The sequence below is a fragment of the Kogia breviceps genome, chromosome 2 (assembly GCF_026419965.1).
Source record: "Kogia breviceps isolate mKogBre1 chromosome 2, mKogBre1 haplotype 1, whole genome shotgun sequence".
NCBI classification, from domain to species: Eukaryota; Metazoa; Chordata; class Mammalia; order Artiodactyla; family Physeteridae; genus Kogia; species Kogia breviceps.
In genome coordinates this window covers 114,693,205-114,712,483 of record NC_081311.1, presented here as the reverse complement: position 1 = coordinate 114,712,483, position 19,279 = coordinate 114,693,205, and the positions used below count along the sequence as shown (strand labels likewise).

General features: G+C 37.5%; 1 protein-coding gene across 2 annotated transcripts in view; it reads right to left on the bottom strand.

Annotated features, from left to right (window-relative positions):
* ARHGAP15 (Rho GTPase activating protein 15) overlaps positions 1 to 19,279 on the bottom strand; it is a 613,208-nt gene that overhangs the window by 574,738 nt on the left and 19,191 nt on the right. For both annotated transcript variants that reach the window (XM_059053493.2, XM_067027507.1), the window contains exon 2: positions 9,463 to 9,641. In XM_059053493.2, the coding sequence (XP_058909476.1) occupies positions 9,463 to 9,627 (165 nt within the window). In that variant the 5' untranslated portion in view covers positions 9,628 to 9,641. The remainder of the gene's footprint in view (positions 1 to 9,462; positions 9,642 to 19,279) is intronic.

The window sequence follows — 19,279 nt, the reverse complement described above, 5'->3', positions numbered from 1 at the left end:
ATCTCAGGAAAAAAATCACGTATTGAAATCACCTCCTCAGGGATAAGTAAATATGAAACATTAGTATACATTTGACATTTTCTTTTTTATTTAGTAAGTATAATCACCTGATTTATTTCCTTTTGGTTTTCAAAGCCAAACCTCTACAACATTTTGATGCTTAAATACCAGAATTTGGCTTTGTTTCACTTTATGTTATGCCACTCAAATGCTGGTATATAAAATAATTTGGATATAAATGAATGAGAGGTCTGTTTCAGCCAGTGTCATTTTATCAAAGGAATTTACACGTGGAAAAACGCATCATATCATGGTGACTACAGTGGCCACCAGAAACAACATGCTGGTGCCTCTCCAGAAAAAAAAAAAAAAAGAATGGAATGCAATAATAAAAATGAGGTAGAGGAGGAAGAGGAGAAAGAATAAAGTAACTGAACTTCCTCTGGGTTTCTCACCTTCCCCAAAGAGTCTATCCTCATTTTTGGAGCATATGATTTATCTCTCATTTTAGCATATCCTTAAACTTGCTTGACATATGACAACCATACACCCTGTTACAACTCAAATCCCATATCTCTTCCTCAATAAAAGTACTACCAGTGCATTGGTAGTGAATGGGAATCATAAAAATCCATCATCTAAAAGGAGAAGCATATGAGATTGCGCAATAAAGAAGATGGCATCACTTCTGGGAGAAAGTGTCACATCGCTGTACATTTGCTAATTACTTGCAACATGCATTAAGGTATAAAAATGCCTTTTTGTTACATGGTATTGTTTGGAGATGGTTCTGCTTATCAGTTTTTAATATGCTCTTTGAAAACTGACATGTACTTTACCCACATCTCTTTAGGAGCACAGAGATTCAAAGGCTGGATAAAATAGTTTCATGCTTCCCAACACAAACCTGAGAGGGTGATTAAACAGATGGTAACAATAAACTGAATCTGAACATATGAGGGACTAAAGTCCCTTATTAAAAGCCTTACACACTGAAGGGAGGGGGAATGACAACTCTGGGGATGTGTTTTAGCAGCCAACACCTTTATGTCGGCCTTGACCTCAGAAGCAGAAGCTAATCAACCATTTAGGGATGGGTTTCCTACCACCGGGGAGGGGGCACACAAGAGGTCTTCTGCACACTCTGAGGGGCAGGAATGCAGAGTAGATGTGTGACTCTAAAGGAAAGCGACTGTTCCTCAGGATTGCCTTCAAAGACACCAGCTTTAGACACACCAATTTTGTAACTATAAATCCACCCTATCCCATCCCTCCTACACACACACACACACACACACACACACACACACACACACACACACCCACACCCCAAAACCTACACTGGGGGACTTATGCTCCGACAGCACAAGCTATCTTCTTCCATGTGAGGCCAAAAACTAGGTACTATAGATTTCTGTGATGACATAGTTATTCTGAATATTTTCAACCTCATTTCTGGGAACCAAATGATCTCCTACTTATTCCATCCTTGAAACATACTGGAATTTGACTTATTTCTCAGATCTTAACATTGTCTGTCCTGAATTAAATCTATGGGAAGAAGAGTATTGAAGCAATTCTTGATATTTCAGCTTGTAAATATATGTCGGTGGCTACTCAAATATATAAATATTATATACATATCTCTCTCACTCTGAAGTGAGAGATGTATATATGCATTTGTGTGTATATATATATTTACTGTATTTTTATATATGTATAATAGATACATGTGTCTATATACACACACAGAAAGAATCCACTATATGCAAGAAAGGATATTGTTACTGTAGAGGTTTGCAATGTTATTGTGCCATCACGCACACAAAGATGCTATTTTGCCATTGCATAAGGCACAGCCTAGGGGATAATCAAGTCAGTGTTTCTTCTTGTTTCTCAACCTGCTTCAGTTCTTTGCTTCACTTGGCAAGTTCTTTGAGTGTCATTTATAAGAAACATTCTGCACCACTAAAACAATGCCTTAGCTTAACTAAATGCTAGCAATCAAATGACAATGTTCAACATACTGTGTTTTAGATTAATCAAGGTTACAGTGATGTGCTATTAAAGGAAATGTTTGAAAACCGAGGCAAGTATTAAGGTGGGAAAATGTACAAGGTATAGAAAAACGTAAATCAAATGGCAAATATTATTTACCAGCTTGCATTTTACCTTTCTGTGCATATACATCACCATATAACCCTGCCCAATTTTAATCTGGGGGTTTTGATACTTAAAAGTATAAAAAGACTGTTCCCAGCTTCTGATACAATTGTACCTTAAATGACACATATTACCTTAGGAATTTGCCATAAAACCCTCATAATAATAGTGACTATGGTTCTAAGTAACTAACTTATTTTAAGGGTGAAGAGTATTATATGAATTAAATAAGAGATGCTGCAGATAACTTAGTGGAAAAGCATAGCTGCTGCCACACAGAGTATTAGGTAACCTTTTTTTAATTAGAATGTACACTTTTAGATTACTGATTATGAACATCAGGGGACCCAAGATTTTGATTCATCAGTAATTCTCCTTTATGTGTACACTAAGACGTAAAAATGAGACCTCTGGCTCAACTCGGTATTTCAGAGCCTTTACATGCTGGTGCAGAATCTATTTTACCTGTAATCTCTAGTACTGCTCTGCCCCCTTGTGCTGCTACAGTGAACTCAACAGAGGAACAGTTCGCCTTAATCTTTGTACATGTACTACAGAAAAACCCCACTGTCACTTCTCACTTTTCTGGCAAGTTCAAGGTCAGTGTCTAGCTATTTTCAGCTCATCTCTTCTTGATCCATGCAGAGAAATGACAAGGTAACATGATTCGGGGTCAGCTGTATTACAGGAACTGTTACATAAACGGAGAAAGTGAAAATCAATCCTAGCTGACAGTGACTTCGGGATAATCAACGCTCACTGGATGCCTCTGTCAGCTCGCCTGCATCAAATACCGTGTGACTTCTGTCAGATCTTTTAAATAAAACTATGTTCTCACTTTCAGCAACCTGAATAAATATTTCTCTTGAGCTGAATTTTTTAGACTATGTTGGCCTTCCAGATTTGTAAACCATGCCAATAATGCCTTGAAAAAATTCATGCATGATACCCGTTATCCTACAGTTTGTTATTGGCCTGATTTGGAAGGTACCGCTGTAAAAACGCCCTTTTTTGACTGATCCATGAGAGCTTTCCTACAGACTGCTGCATCTTCTGCATTGAATTCAACACATTCCCCAATTCATCCTCAGCCCTAACTCCTCTCTCTTCCTGCTTGTTTAATAGAACACCTTAATCAATCATTTCTTGTTGGGAGATGAGTTTTTTTTCCTCCTTTTTAGATGTTCATGTTGCTTTCCTTTTTAATCTCTGTATTTTCTTCCAGGACATTTTCCCCTAATACAGAACTGGAAACACAGTATTTAACAAGATGTTACACTTTAGTGGCATTCCCACTGACAGCACCTGATATGTCAGTTTAGGGAAGGAGATATTTTTATCCCACCCACCTTGTGCTCCCTTGAAACTGTGAGGAAGGCAGTACTCCACTGAAGTACAATTTACCATAATATTAGTTGTCAGTAAATTCAAAGACGGAACTCCTAAAGCCATAAAATGGATTAGAAGCAATTTTAAAAAGAATTAACAAACTAGAGTAAGAGTATACTGTCAACAAACAAATGCTCCATCATAGGACTGTAATTTGGAATTTTAATTACCCCTCTGCTTCTGTAACAAAACAATGTCTGAACTGGCAGCGATTTGAATCTCTCACAGGTCATTGAGCATTCTAGTTAATTACTCTATGAATAGCCTGTTTTTCTCCCCTCTGGAAACACGTTTCTAATGGCAGTCAAGGTCTGACAAATGTGTCATCTACATAATTAGCTAGGAAGCAACACAAAACATTAAACATGCTTTGTGCCGACAACTATCAAAACATTTCATTTGTTGTCAATTATTCATTACTTTGTAGGTTCTGAAGGGGTTGTTATTATGGAAATAAGTCCAGATGCTAACAAGGTTAGAGTTTTGGATTCAAATTAGTAATCAGAGGACTAAAGTAAAAAAAAAAAATGTATCTCATGTACATTCAGCGCCATGTTCAATCAGTAGGAGATTATAAACAAATTTAGCTATGCTCAAGTTAAAATGGAAACGATGCAACCACCAACATGAACTCAAGAGCCCCAGTTCATTCTTTGAAGTACAGACTCTACACTGTCAATGAAAACTTCCTGAACATTTGGCAAGTCCAATTTGTGCTTGGTAAACAGAGTTAAAGATTTTCACAGCATGAGATGACATGGGACAGCAAGGACAAGGAAAGAAATCTCTACTGTTCTTTTATTCTTCTTTCCTCCCTCCCACCCCAGGGCATTTTATTTAAAAGTCAAAAATCTAGCTAATAAACATTTTCTTCTGCTTTACAGCAGACTGGTTACCTTAGCTAACCCTTGAATTTCATGATTTCTTTTTTCTTTTTTTTTGCTATTTCTGAAATCTTGTTTCTTTTATTATTGTTTTAATATCGTATATAAAACCAAGTATTGTCTTGAAAGCAGTACTCCTAATGTATATAGAGGATATAAAAAGATTTCTCAACAAAATTGACCTCTCAGTGGCAAAGAAAATTGCAGTGGAAGACACATTATTTCGTAGTCATATCTGAGGTTTGGATCTATGGAGAGTCTGACTCCACTGTCCTCCAGCTTTTCCTTATAAACCAAAATGGCTTACAAATGTCATCCTCAATAGTCCAATAAAGATTAGGAACAAAACACTGTCCTTACACTGATGAGATAAGAAAGATTTAACTGTAGAATGCAGTGTATAAGAACAGTTCATAAGGCTTGTTCTTGAATCAAAAAAATAGAATTCAAATTATATGTGTGTGTCTAGAATTTAATTGAGGTGATGAGTTTATTTTCTACATAATGTTTGATCAGATGCCTGTACTACAGAGCTAGATAAAAAGAAAAGAAAGAAAACAAATTCTATCAGGAAAAATCAAGAAGACCCGTTATCTACAGAGTATGCAAACTATGTCAGGAAATAATTCCACCCTGAGCTCTGAGAATGCCCAGTTAATAAAAAGAGATCAGCCACTCGCTAAGAGAAAATAATTGTCTGTATCTATATTTTTCAAAGTAAAAAGGCAGCCACATCTTACACTAAATAGGACACATTAAAGCTTTAATAATCTTTATGCAGAAGGAAACTAATCCATTTTCAGATCATATGATCCTCAGCAATAAAAGGAAATCATCAAACTAAAAACAATTTTAGAGATGGCTGCAGACTCTCATTTAATTAACATTCAACAGATCATATATTTATGAGGAAGTCAAAATATTTAGGAAGCCTATAATCCTCTAAGCCTTAATGTGGTATAAAAACAACAAATAAATGCAAAGTGTTACTGTTATACATGCCTGCCTGATCAATGGTTTTCACATATTGATCTATAAATGGAGTTGACAGTCTGTGTTGGCTGCACATTTTCCAAGCAGCGCTATTTTTGTATAAAACCAATACGGGCAATTACCTTTGTTTGAGATGCCAAGTCTTATCAATTCAATGTGATTTAGTGTCATTTTAATTAGATATCAGGATCCACTTCAGGACAATTTATACAAACAAAGCCTCAAACCTCTCTATAAGCTTGATTTGAAGTAAACATGGACAAGTCCTACAGCCTCATAATATTTCTCAAAATCTCTGCTAAACAGAAGGCTTATATTTTTAGTAGCAATTTTTATGTCTGCCTTTTTAGCTAGCCACAACTTTGGCAAGTATCCTAAAATCACAGAAGTAAGAAACAAAGGAAAATTGTTTCCTCTTTTTCCTTATAATATATTAAAAAGAAAAATGAAGGAACGCTGTATCTTAAGAGAAGCACAAGGAAGGGAGTCTTGTATGTTAACGTTTAGGAATGGCTTGACCTAAGTCTTTATCTGAACACTAATTAACAAAATATTTCCCTGTCCATGATGGCTATGAATGGAGTGATGCACTTCTGCAGGGTTTACAAGATGGAAATGGTGAATATTCATACATGTTGCTGCTTAAGACACCAGTATTAAATGCCGGAGCTGCTCCTGCCTGAAAATCCTCTGTCTGCAGTTTCCTGACTTGGGCTATTTAAACTCTTCATTAATATCTATTTTCAAACTGTCTAGTAGGCTGGGCATCCCTCTTATAAATAACATCAAAGCCACATTAAATCTTTTGCATTGGCTATTTGCTGGATTGCACATTAGCCTTTTTAGCCCTTAAAGAGGCACACTTTGCTTGCCCCCACTTACACGCACTAAGCCTTCTGCTTCTGAGTTTAGCACATTCAGGTAAATCAGCAGTCCACCTTTAAGAGGTCTCACTCCAAGGCTCAGGGTGAGACAACAAATCACTGAGACCAAAGAGCGCTCCCTCCCCACCAAATGAAGGTCTCCAGATGGCTCTCACAGATAACGCCATTTTCTTACTAACCATGTCATTAGATGTCCAAACTTCCCACCTCTCCAACATTTCTTAGAAAGCAAAGTGGCCTCTGAATTTTGAAAAGGCATTGATCTTATGAACCACATAAAAATGACTGTTTGGTGTTTAAAGAAAATGATGCATGCCACCAATAAAATACTAATGGAGTATTGATACCTGTTTTACTGGAATGCTTCCCTGCAGCACTTAGGCAATCAAAACTTTTAATTCAACAAGTAAATTCACCTGTGTTTGCACAGCTTGGGGTCGAATAAATGTTTATATTGGCATTTCAAACTACTCCTCGATTTAAGATACCAAGAATACAGGCTCTTATGACATGTATAGGAGAATTTTATGTTGTGTTCTGAGTTCACAGTCATATTAACATATTTTTAATTAAGCAAAATTTGAAGAGGACTTTACAAATTAATGACAAAATTATACAATTGATTTGACCCTAGAATATTTGTATGTTTTTGTAATAAGTGAAATCATAGAAATGTGTAATACCAGATTTTTGTGTTATTATATACTCTGGTAAGTCCATATTAGATGTGCATAATTGATATGGAAGTGACAAGTAGTATATATATACCATATATATTAAATAGGATGCATAATACATATATAGTCTCTAAGTACTCAATTTTTTTCTGTACAGATTAAATGTATGTGTCTCTGTTACAGCAAGCCATGCCACATGTGAACTTGTGCACACATTTTTAGTGTGCATTTCCTCCCACTTCTCCTAAGTTCAAAATCTCCCCCTTTGACCTTACCCCAACCTCCAACTTCTGAAAAATCAAGTTCTTAGTTTAGCTTGAGCAGATATCTTTAACAGGCTTGTTTGAATAAATATGCCAAAATACTTTACATTCTGTCAGTATCTAGTCAGAAAATTGTGCATGGAAAAAAAGAGATGAAAAGAACTGAGACAGAAAGAAAATTAGTGCCATGGCAAGCTTTCAATACAGTATCTCTGAGCCAAGTTTTCTCGGTGAAATGACATATCCTCACTAAAATACCCCTTTTATATAATTATGCACCGAGCACACATAACCAAAAGTAACTTTTATTTTTGTTCCTTATCGAGGAATACATATTGCCGAGGCTAAGAATGCGGAAACAAAAGCTGGGATAATTATAGCTAATTTAACTTTGGAAAACTCTGATTCTCCAGCAGTCCAGCATATAACCGCCCAAACTAAAGTTATGTAACAAGGTAATATCAACAATGAGAAACTGCATGATAAAATCCTGCCCAAAAGTGAAAAATGCTAATTTTGTCTCATTTAGCAGCTGGAAACAGAAATGCTCATTAGTTTTAAGAGGGTTAATCCTTTTAACTTTTGCATATTGATATGCCAATTATGCCTAATTGTACAAGAGGCATCAGTCAAGGTAATAGTGCATAAACACATGAAAGTTATTAAGTACATCCCAACATGTAATAAAGTAGGTGTTAATTGGTAGCTGAGTTCTGCGGGCTATTGAGGTGGATAATTCATTGAGAGATGGATCACTTGTAATTTCTCTCCATAATTCCTTTTGCAGTCTCATGCTGTGATGTTTTCATGCTTGTCAAAAACAACTGCGGCATAGTGCCTTTTGTTAAACACAGCCAATAAAATATGTTAGGCATCATTAAATATACTTAACTTTTAAACTTTTCCAAAGGTACAGTTCTTACTGATAATACATTATAGAGATTCCAATAATTTACTCTAACCATTGTCTCAAGTTCATGGTTGGGGAACGTTTTAGCAGGTTTCAACGCCAAGTCAGGCTGGCCGTGTTGTGCCTCCCAGCAGATAATACTTTTAAATGAGAAAATAAAGAAAGAAAAATGCATCTCTCAGTACCTTAACTAGGGATATGTTTCTCACTTTCAAAATATAACCACTGGCTTCCTCATGCTAAATTTGTCTATAATACCTGAGGAAAGGATGATTAAAACCATACATTTCTCAGGCTCCTGAGATCGTTGTGGGTTAATTCTGCACTTGAAATTCGAGTGAAAAACAGCGAATAAATGTAATCAGTAACATGCTACTCAGCAAGTTGATCTCATTTAATAACTCAGTTAGGGAGCTGAATATTTCATAGGCCCCTATGATATTAACAGAACACTCAATTAATAGCTCACATGTTACTGCAGGGTGACTGGGACTCACTGCCTGTCCCCAGCTAACCTATTTCTTGCTCGTGCTCTCACTGTGAGAAACAAAATAGATCCGGGGTCCAAAAGAGTGGCTAACATTGCATAAATAATTTTGTAACATCCTATGGCCTCAGCTGCAAGTTACCACCATTATGGAAGAAAATTAACCAGAGGAGACTCATTGCAATCAGTGTGTTTAGTGGCTCAGGATGCGTGCAGGGCCAGGGACACAATTGGCAGTAGAGTTCATCTCTAACTATTTTATTTCAAATCTTCCTAATGACACATTATGGAGACAAAATGGCTTCCTCTCCAAACCTTAAATCTCCACACCATTTCAACTGTTCAAGCTCATTCCAAATCAGATTGTAATTTCCAATATCATATATTGTTGAGAGATTTTAAGGAAGAGATTTTCACGTTTTTTTAAAGATTTTTTTCTCAGTTTATTCTTAGCTAATTTTAGCCTCTGGCTTTTCAAAGTGATGTACTGTATTTGGAAGTACAAACACCACATGCTAGCATAACCTCATTATTTTTATGACACTGAAGCATGATAGTGGAGGCCCTTAAAATGAGTCAAAGGTGCTCTTCAGTCTAGCTCCAAATCCACTTTATCACTCTGGATTAAGCCCAGCTCTTCTCTTGCAACTGGGGATATAATTATGACTATAAGTAAGCAAGATAAAATGCATTACAAAAACAGTTTTCTCATGCACATTAGGAAAACAAATAAAACATGGCTAATTAGCTTTTTTTTTTCCACTTCTTTTACAAAATTCTATATATCAGGGAACTTGGGGTGTCTGACTTACAGGTTCAGTGACCTTCCCAACATCGGTGAGGATCATGGATTTACTTTGGCTCAGCCTGCCGTGGTGGCTGTTGGCATTTTTGATTCTCATTTGCACAGCTCCAGTGCCTTGGCGGGTGGGATTCAGTGTTTCCACAGAGGTATCAGAATTTGTAGACTTCTGCATATTACAATGTTATCCTGATGAAATATAAAAGCATTATATTATTCTAAGTATATTCTTTTCCATGAAAAACTCTTGGTGGAGTGCATATCCCTATACATCTTTAAAGTACAAAAATAAAATAAAGTCTCCGCCTCTTTGAGTAGTGAAGAAGAAGGTAGTTATTTTGTAGTGCTTTTATCAATTGGACCTCTGTATTCCGACAGTACTATATATGTGCCAGAGGATTTCAATTCATAGATAGCACACTCAAATTCTGTTTAGTTTCTTAATCCGATTAAGGAACTCCTGATGGCAATACGATATGGTCCCCCTTATATAGAAATGATATTGCCAACTAAGCATCTTCTGGGTATATGCTCTTTTCATTCACAACGTCTTTGATCTATCACACACCCCATCCCAACCCACCTCCAGACACTACCACCAGCAGCCTTTTTTGGTGAACAAAAACCTCTGTGAATAAGGTCAAATTTAAGTGTGTAAACTTGGAGGAAAGCAAGCTGGTCCCATTGACTACCAAATATGTCGCTTGGCCTCATTAGCATAGCGCAGAGTCCCAGTCCCCAGCCCCACTTGCAATATCCCAGGGAAAAATTCAAATTCCTTTGTCCACTGCCATCTGCCAACTGAACTGGATTTAGTAGCTTAGGTGGATATAATATTTATGAAGACTATGAAGAAAGAGAAAATCAGCACATCGACACTATTTATTTATTTACATTTATTTTAATGGAAGGAGTCTGATTCAGGTAGGAAAATCCAGTGTGGGCAAATTTTAAAGGAGCGGCTGTGAGAAAACAATAATTCAGAAAAAGAAAACGAAGGAAATAAATTGGGTGGGTGGACCAGGAGGGCTTTTAGTTGCTTCGCAAATCCATAATCATTTTCAGCTGCTCCTCCCCACGAATTCCTCAAATGAATACATCTACTCTTTTTAAATAGGATATTTGCAATGCAAATAATAGCTTCAAAGTTTCTAGAAACAGACCCTCTTCTAGCCTGAGTGTCCTCTCTATGTCTCACCTATACAGACATTTCATAGCTAGCCTAGGCACGTGAGTACAACATTAGAAAAAATTGTCACCAGTCAGTTATAGACGCCAATATAATCCAAAAGAAGGATTAAATTTTAAGGAGCCAACTGTTTTGGTACCTCTACTTGATTGTACAGACAATGGGGCTAGAATCACAGTAATGTTGAAGTTGAGTGGACACTAAAAGGATTAGAAAAGAATAAAAGCATTTTAACGAGGAAAAGTGTTTCCTCATAATTGAAACCAGTTAGGCAATTGAGTGATATTGAGTGAGATAAGAAGTTAATATTTATTGAGTATTTACTATGTGCCAGGCAATGAGCTGGTTTAATCCTTACAAAGTTCCTATGATATTGACATTAAACTCATATTTTTATAGTGGAGAAAAATGAGGATCAGAGTGACTAACAATTTTCTTAAGGACACTGGGCAGAAAGAAGTGAAGGAGTACTTATTTTATCCGCCTCCCCCACCCCCGGACAAAAAAAACCCAGATGTCCATCAACAGATGAATAGATAGACAAATTCTAGTTTATCTACACAATGAAATATTGCTGAACAATAAAAATGAGTGGATTACTAACGCATGCAACCACACGGATGAAATGTAAATTCATTGTGCAGAGTAAAAGAAATCAAGCCCCCCACCAAAAAAGTACTCATTGAGTACTTACGATTTCACTTATATAATATTTTTGAAAATGCAAACTAACATAAAATGAGAGAAAACTGATTGGTGATTGCCTAGGGACAGGGTGGACTCTGGATACAAGGAACCTTTTGGGGGTGATGGATATGTTTGTTATCTTGATTGTGACGGTGGTTTAACAGCAGTACACATATGTGAAAAATGATCAAATTGTACAATTTAAACACTTGCACTTTATTGCACTTCAGTTATATCTAACAAAGCTGTTTACAGGACAGTTTTATTAAGAATTCCTTAACCAATTTATTTTGCTATTTATTTTAATTTATTTTGAATATATTCATTTTCATAATCATACATGTGTGATATATTTTTAAAACTTATCTAATTGAAAATAAGAGAGCTCTTTGACAACAAGAGAGCTCTTTTGACAACATTTGAAATAAAACTGTGAGTAAAAGAAGGAAATCTTATCCCTGCTATTCCACAGCAATATGATGACAGCTACATTAATAAGAAGGTCTTTAAAATGTATCAAATCTGACCACTAAGATATGCATAAGGGATCTTACCTCTATATCTAACTAGAATAAGATAGGGTTTTTTATATATAAATGTGTTTTAAAAAGTAAATGCAATCACATGCAGATGATATAAATAGTTATTCCTCCACGTACCCCAGTACAGGATAAACATTTTTGGTTTTATTCTGTGTATTATTTATTATTGAGGCCTTCAATTTTTCTTAGCCAAGAGACATTATTTCAAAATAAAGCAAATCTCTGGATTTTTTATATTTATAAAGACACGACTAATAAAAGCATGAGTTTTTTTCAGAGTGTATTTCAGTGGATGAAGTAAGGATGAATGAAAGAATGAGAATCTAGGTACCGTGATTGTAATGGAGGCCTTGGATTCATTATAACCATACTGGTAGCATAAAAAGAGCCTATGATGACTTCTAGGGCAGCACTGTCTCTAATGGCCACCTCTGTGACCTTGAACAAGTCCGTGGACCTCTGTTTCATCACTGGAAAAACTTGATAGTGAAGGGGCATGGGCAACTAAAAGGATTGCTATGATCTGTAGGGTCCTTTTCACTTCTGACACTGCTGTGTAAAAGTCTGGGAGCTCAAGAAGTATTACTGCAGATTTACAGAGCTCAGTCATTTTAGGTAGTTTTAGCAACAATGTAAATGCTTTGGTATGATCTGATGCCCAAGGATTTGAGTGAGGGTTGAGGGAATCTGTGATTAAACATATAAATCTTTTCTAAAAACTCTGGGTTCTCCTTGGAGTACATTCAAGGCTTGATCTTCCAAATTATTCATTAGATTCAAACTCTAAGGTGGTGTGTTTGTAATACTGGTAAGAGAAATACTCGGGCTAAAGCCACTCTCTTCTGACCAAGAGCATGAAGTCACTGTATTTACATAGCCCCACTAGGTGCCATTTATAGGGCATGTTGTCCTCATACTCTGAACAAATTTCAGCATCAAATCAACATTTGCATTCTTGTATTGATTTGACAATTAACCCATAATTTGCCTGGTGATGGGTTACTGTCAAAAGGCTGGATTAATTTAAAAAGCCTCTTATCTGGCTTTCCCATCTGTTTTTACGAGAACAGTCTACAGAAAAGAATTTCAAAATCTTCCTCCTTCAGATCTTTCTTTTAAGCTGATCTCTCCCCCTACCAATGTTAATGTTATTTCTCTTTTCTCACTCCTCTAGCCATCACTTCTTTTCCCAACTGACCTCATCTTCACTTTTCATTGATACTCTATTGCACTCAATTTTTTCTCTTTATTCAGCTTCTTTATTTTGTTCTACAATGGCAGTCACTTGATACTATTCAGTTATTCTCATGTTTGCAAATATTTGGTGGTTTCTGATTTTGCAGAGCACCACGTTGCTCTGAGAAGAATACAGAAAATGACAAACTCTTCCTACCCACAGAAAATAAATTATCTGTTTAATGTTTACTGAGACTTTCCTGAGTGGCAAGGCACTATATTAAAGGCTGGAGATACTCTTTTTTGAGTTTTTGGTTTTTGTTTGTTTGTTTCAACCAAGTGTTTTACAGTAGTTTGGTGAGTATGATAAAGAAATAAATCAATAATTAAATGAGAATAGAGTGGTGCCCAGGTAGGGAGAGAAGCAATGACATCAAACCACAGTGGAACTGGGAGGTGTGGAGAGAGAAAGTCCACAAAAGATCAGCTGACGCTGGAGCTAAATCAGGGCAGGTTGGGCATTTCAGGCAAAGGGCTCAGCAGTGCAGAGGTATGCAAATAACTGTGATACTACAGAATAGAAACTGAAATATGTCATGAAGAAAAACTATAGTACCAAGGAAATTCAAGGAAAAGGTAAGTGTTGGGTTTCATAAAGAAAATGGCATTTAGCCCCAGTGTGGGTGAGTTTGATCATCTTTCTATCCTCTGATCGGGCTGAAGTGTTAACTGAGAGCCTAATCCCTTCTAAGCCCACCAGTGCTGTAAGAGGCTGGTATTCTAGACACTCTGAGGGAGAGAATTTGGGAAGAGGGCTTGCCTTGGCATAATACACAAATGTCTTGTATGGATGAGTTGAGTGCAAAACAGAAGGAAGCAGGACCCCCTCACCCCAAGCAAGAACTGAGGAAGGAGGGAGGACAGAGGAGGAAGGAAATTTAATGGCTAGAAATGACAGCTGTGTTGGTGGCTGTGAAACTTCTAACTGCTGTACTTGTGGGTTCAGAGATGATTTATTCTTATTCATCCTGTTAGAAACCTCTCATAGCAGGTGGATAAGGCTGTTTTAGGTCAATTTTGCAAGTTGTATTTGGACCCCACTTACAGTTCATTCTCTTTACACTCCAACTTTCCCATTTTCCCCTCACCTGCATCCCAATACTCATGTTTTCCTCTACAGTGCACACTATGATCCTTTTCACGTTTTGGCTGCCAAAGCCCCCCACTGCAGCACCTACTTAGGCCCCATCTCATCTACAGGGTCAACATATCTGAAATTCCATCATCCATTCTTCCTTCCTTACATCTTTTTACTTACACCGTCTGCTCAGTTAATCACTTAGATGTATACATGGGAGAGGAATGATTAAACTAATTAACACACTGTCATAAATGGCTACTCAGACTTCCCATGAACTCTCAGGGAATCATTTACATGAATCTCATACTGGAAACTCTTCCGGCTACGTAGGAAAACATCTTACAGTAGAAAACCTTTGATTACTCTACTTTGTATGTGATCTTAAGTAAATGTAGAGGCAGGTAGCAGTTGTGACTAGGGATAGCATATTAGCATTGCATTCTAGTAAAGGGTGCCTCTTGGAGTTGTGGGATGTGATGGCCGTGCCATGGTGCTCTAGTTTCTGAGTCTTTGTGAAAGAAGGTTCTAGGGGAATAAACTCCAATATAAAGCCTTCCCAACCCCGAGTCAAAATAAACCCTCAAGGGTTTCTGTGCTCCCAATGCAGGGGGCCTGGGTTCGATCCCTGGTCAGGGAACTAGATCCCACATGCCACAACTAAGAGTTTGTATGCCTCAACTAAAGATCCTGCAAGCTGCAACTAAAAGATCTCCCATGCCGCAACTAAGACCCGGGTAGCTAAATAAATAAATAAATATTTTTTTAAAAAGAGAGAAACCCTCAAACCCCAGGGTCCATCATAACTTGCTCCCAGCATCAGGGAGTGAACATAATTCCAGGAACATAAGTATCAATTTCAGAATATACTCAGAAAGGCAATGAAGAGCTCTAATCTGTGAGTCTTTCTGAGTTATTATTCCAAGAATATACACAGGGTTTTGAAATCATATTCTGTTGTTCCACCTGTATTGTCATTTCTCATTGACACTTAACTTTCTAGATTTGGTAGAGGACTTCGTAAAATCAATAATACTTTTGTATGCTTATTTCTATGCAACTTCGTAACATCAAACATTTTGTTAACTATAAGTCATATTAAATTTCATGTGATCTACATGCTTATTCAGTATTTCTCTTGTTCTTTCTATAACATATCATCTAATCTTCATCATCATCATTGTTACCAAATTCTATTAGAAAAAACATTGATGACGTATGCATTTATATTCTTACAGGAGGCACACAGAAGCATGGTGAACGACTAATGACAACACATTAGTTCATTCTGCATGTGTTTAAAATATCCATTTGATTTTTACAAAACTCTCCAAATAAATATCCTTGAGTTAGAAATTGAAATGTAAATCACTTAAGACTGGCTTCACAATTTCTGTAGACTTCCTGATTTTGTATGTACCAAGAGAAGAGCAAGAATAGCTTGTGATGTTACACTAGTTCCACTTTCAATACTGTTTTAAAAACAGGAAACAGTGATGAGAATGCACTTCATAAGAGCCACACAAACTTTGGCTCTGCTCAACAGACTTGGCTCAGTGATATTCTGGGCCTGATTCTCCCACTCACACTGCAAATACCCAAATAGGAATGAATGTGATATTTCAACTAATCATAAATTTCAAAGCTGCTCTGTCAATTATTTGTTGCACTCTGTTAATTATACTAAGGCTCAGCAGCTTGCCCTTTTGAGGTAGAAAGTGTATTTTTGACATCTTTTTTCCATCAGCAACATTAAAATAAAAATATATTAAGAATTATTTCAGTTAGTAGAAACTGAATAGGCACTATGATATTGTCTACATGCTACAGAGCAGAGAAAATTGAAGTTCAAGGATACAGACTCTTCCCCAAGGTGCCACAACCTGTTCAAAGTAGTCCCAGGACAGAGCTCAAGTCCTGCATCTCCAAACATCCTTGCTTTAGTCATAGACCCCCAAGTCAAGTGGCAACTGTGTCTGGAAAAACAAGGTAACAAGAATTCCAAAGGAAATCTGACAGAGATCAGATAGATAAAATGATCAAAGTGCATCCATATTAAGTATAGATCATGTAGGTCTTTCTATTTAATCATTTATAAATGTCCCTGTGCTTTCTGACCAAACAATAGAGACTGAATAAATGTTTGCAGAATATAGAAATGGAAAACAAATATAGAACCTAGGTAATGCCAGAGTACATAGCTTAGGAAAGCATTACCAGTAGGAATGTCTTTGACCTAATTTAGTTCTTATTTTAAAAAGAATATGTATAACTTGCTCTGGCCAGTGGTTCTAAGGGCCAATGAATGATGGATATTTCATAAGTTACAGGCTTGGTCTTCCCTGGTGGCTCAGTGGTTGAGAATCCTCCTGCCAATGCAGGGGACACGGGTTCGTGCCCCGGTCTGGGAAGATTCCACATGCCGCGGAGCGGCTGGGCCCCTGAGCCATGGCCACTGAGCCTATGCGTCCGGAGCCTGTGCTCCACAATGGGAGAGGCCACAATAGTGAAAGGCCCGTGTACCACAAAAAATTAAAAAATAAATTTAAAATTTTCAAAAATAAGTTACAGGCTGCAAAGAAGCAATACTTTTCATACCTTTTGAGGCCAACATTAAAGTATATTTGGAAAAAATCATACAAAATTTTTAAAAATATGAACAATATCATATTTCCATTTCAGATAACCCTTCTCTTTATTTCTTATTTTTTTAAAATGACCACATTTTTGACCATCTTGCAATTTAGCAGGGCCCTGTGTTCTAACAATAGAGAACATCTCCCTGGAGTTTCAGCTTTCTTCAGGTGCTCAACATTTTTTTCTCTGAATAGAAGGACTCTCTTGCCTGACATGGATTCTCACTAAAGACTTCGTGAGGAGAACTGGCTCAGAGATAAGCATTGATTGTGCCCCAGTGTTTTCCCATTCCATGGGTCTTAGCCTCGGTTTTCACTGTGTGGCAGTGAGCTGTCTGGTCACCACCAAGGTCCTCTCTGCCTTAACACACAGGAACCCTCTGTGGCAATATGACCCCATTCCCTTTCCGGAATGTGTAAGATGAGTTGTTTCTCCAGGTCTAGTAAGTGTGTGTGGAAACTCCACGGATGAATATGATATCTCTGAGAAACTCATTTCCGTCCCCTGGAAAGGTCTTCTACTTATCTGTGGTAGAGCACGGTCTGTTTGTTCCCCTGTGGAAATGACTCGTGGCAGTAGTAGCTCCAGTAATGTGTGGCGCAACCTCTCTGCTACACTTGCCTGACAGGTCAGTAATTAACTTGCATTGCAATTGTTTACAGTCTCCACCAGAGCATCCATTTACCAAAATAACATTTTAATTTCACTTTCCTACCGGTTCACTCTCCTTTTCTTTTTTCCCTGTGGCTTCTACATCTCTATTAAGTCTAATTTCCCAGACCACTTTCAGAAGCGGAGAGAGTGCAATAAAATTCAGTTTCAAAAATGTCAAATATAATGAGAAAGGAAGATCACAGTAAAGGAATTTGACCATAGCCACCCCATTGGGTAACACTGTCTTTGACTTTGGCAGGTATTATATATAGGAAATGTGATAATAAGGCTTTGCATTTAGTTAACATATATCAGGAAATCTGGGTGATAGACTGCATTTACTGACAAAGTCTGGCAGATCATCTGCATGGATAAATTGTAATACAGTTATTGTCCTTGCATATGGGTATCCTAAATGGTAAAAATGACAAGTAAAATATAAAATATGTTTTAAGTAGAATAAGTACTGAACAAATCTGTGTGGTAGGCCACCTTGGTATCTTGTTGCTACCTCTCATCCCCTGGGCACCTTAGCCCATTAGTCTCCATCCTACTGGGAGCAAAGCAACTGATTTTATATTTCAAATAATTATTGAGCCTCTACCCTGAGAAACAGACTTGCTAGGTCCCACAGTTTCTACAAAAATTGTTAAGAATTCTGGGGTAGAATTAGACATAAGCATGCTTGCTTACGATGAAGTCTGATGAGAGTGCAATGGAGAACGGGACTAAGGGCAATTTCCAGGTGAAGGTGACACTGAACTTGATGTTGTATGATAAATAGGATCCAAAAGGCAGAGAAGGAATATCAAGAGCAGTACAAGCTGAGATCACAAGATTTAAGGAAAAGCGAAGTGAACATCCGCAACAAATGACAGAGTGGGGGTGGCTAGTTGGGAAACCTAGGGAGAGATAGTTGATTAGGGCTGGATTAGGAGAAACTTGCAGCTCTATTAAAAAAAGTGGGCTCTTGGGACTTCTCTGGTGGTGCAGTGGTTGAGAATCTGCCTGCCAGTGCTGGGGACATGGGTTTGATCCCTGGTCCGGGGAGGTCCCACATGCCGTGGAGCAACTAAGGCCGTGCTCCACAACTACTGAGCCTGCGCTCTAGAGCCCATGAGTCACAACTACTGAGCCTGTGCTCTAGAGTCCGTGTGCTGCAACTACTGAGCCCACATGCTGCAACTACTGAAGCCCGCATGCCTAGAGCCCGTGCTCCTCAACAAGAAAAGCCACCGCAATGAGAAGTCCGCGCACCACACGAAGAGTAGCCCCCGCTCACTGCAACTAGAGAAAGCCCGCGTGCAGCAAGAAAGACCCAACGCAGCCAAAAAATAAAAATAAAAATAATAAAAAAATAAAATAAATAAATTCTAAAATAAAATCTTTAAAAAAAAGTGGGCTCTTATAGATCCCTGGAAACGTTGATGACTTTGTTTAAGGCATAATCCCTTTCCAAAAGACTTGGTGGAAAGGACCCAGAAGAATGGATCTCCAGCCACTGAGGCTGCACAATGAACAGTAGCATTCTCATGGGATGCTTCTTAATTAACTTTAAATCAGAATAAATATCACAGCATCTATTTGTAAACACTGATCTTATGAAAAGAGCACCCCATGACCTGGGGGAAAAACTTCAGGAACCTCATTTTGAATTTCCAGGTGCATGTTTAATGCTTCTGGTTACCAATCAAATGAAGAGAAAGGTAAAGGCTTCACCAGAATGACAAAATGAAGCATTTAAGGAAGGGAGGTCTTAAAGGGTACAATTATATCTTATTAAGGGCATAAAAGAAAATAAAGT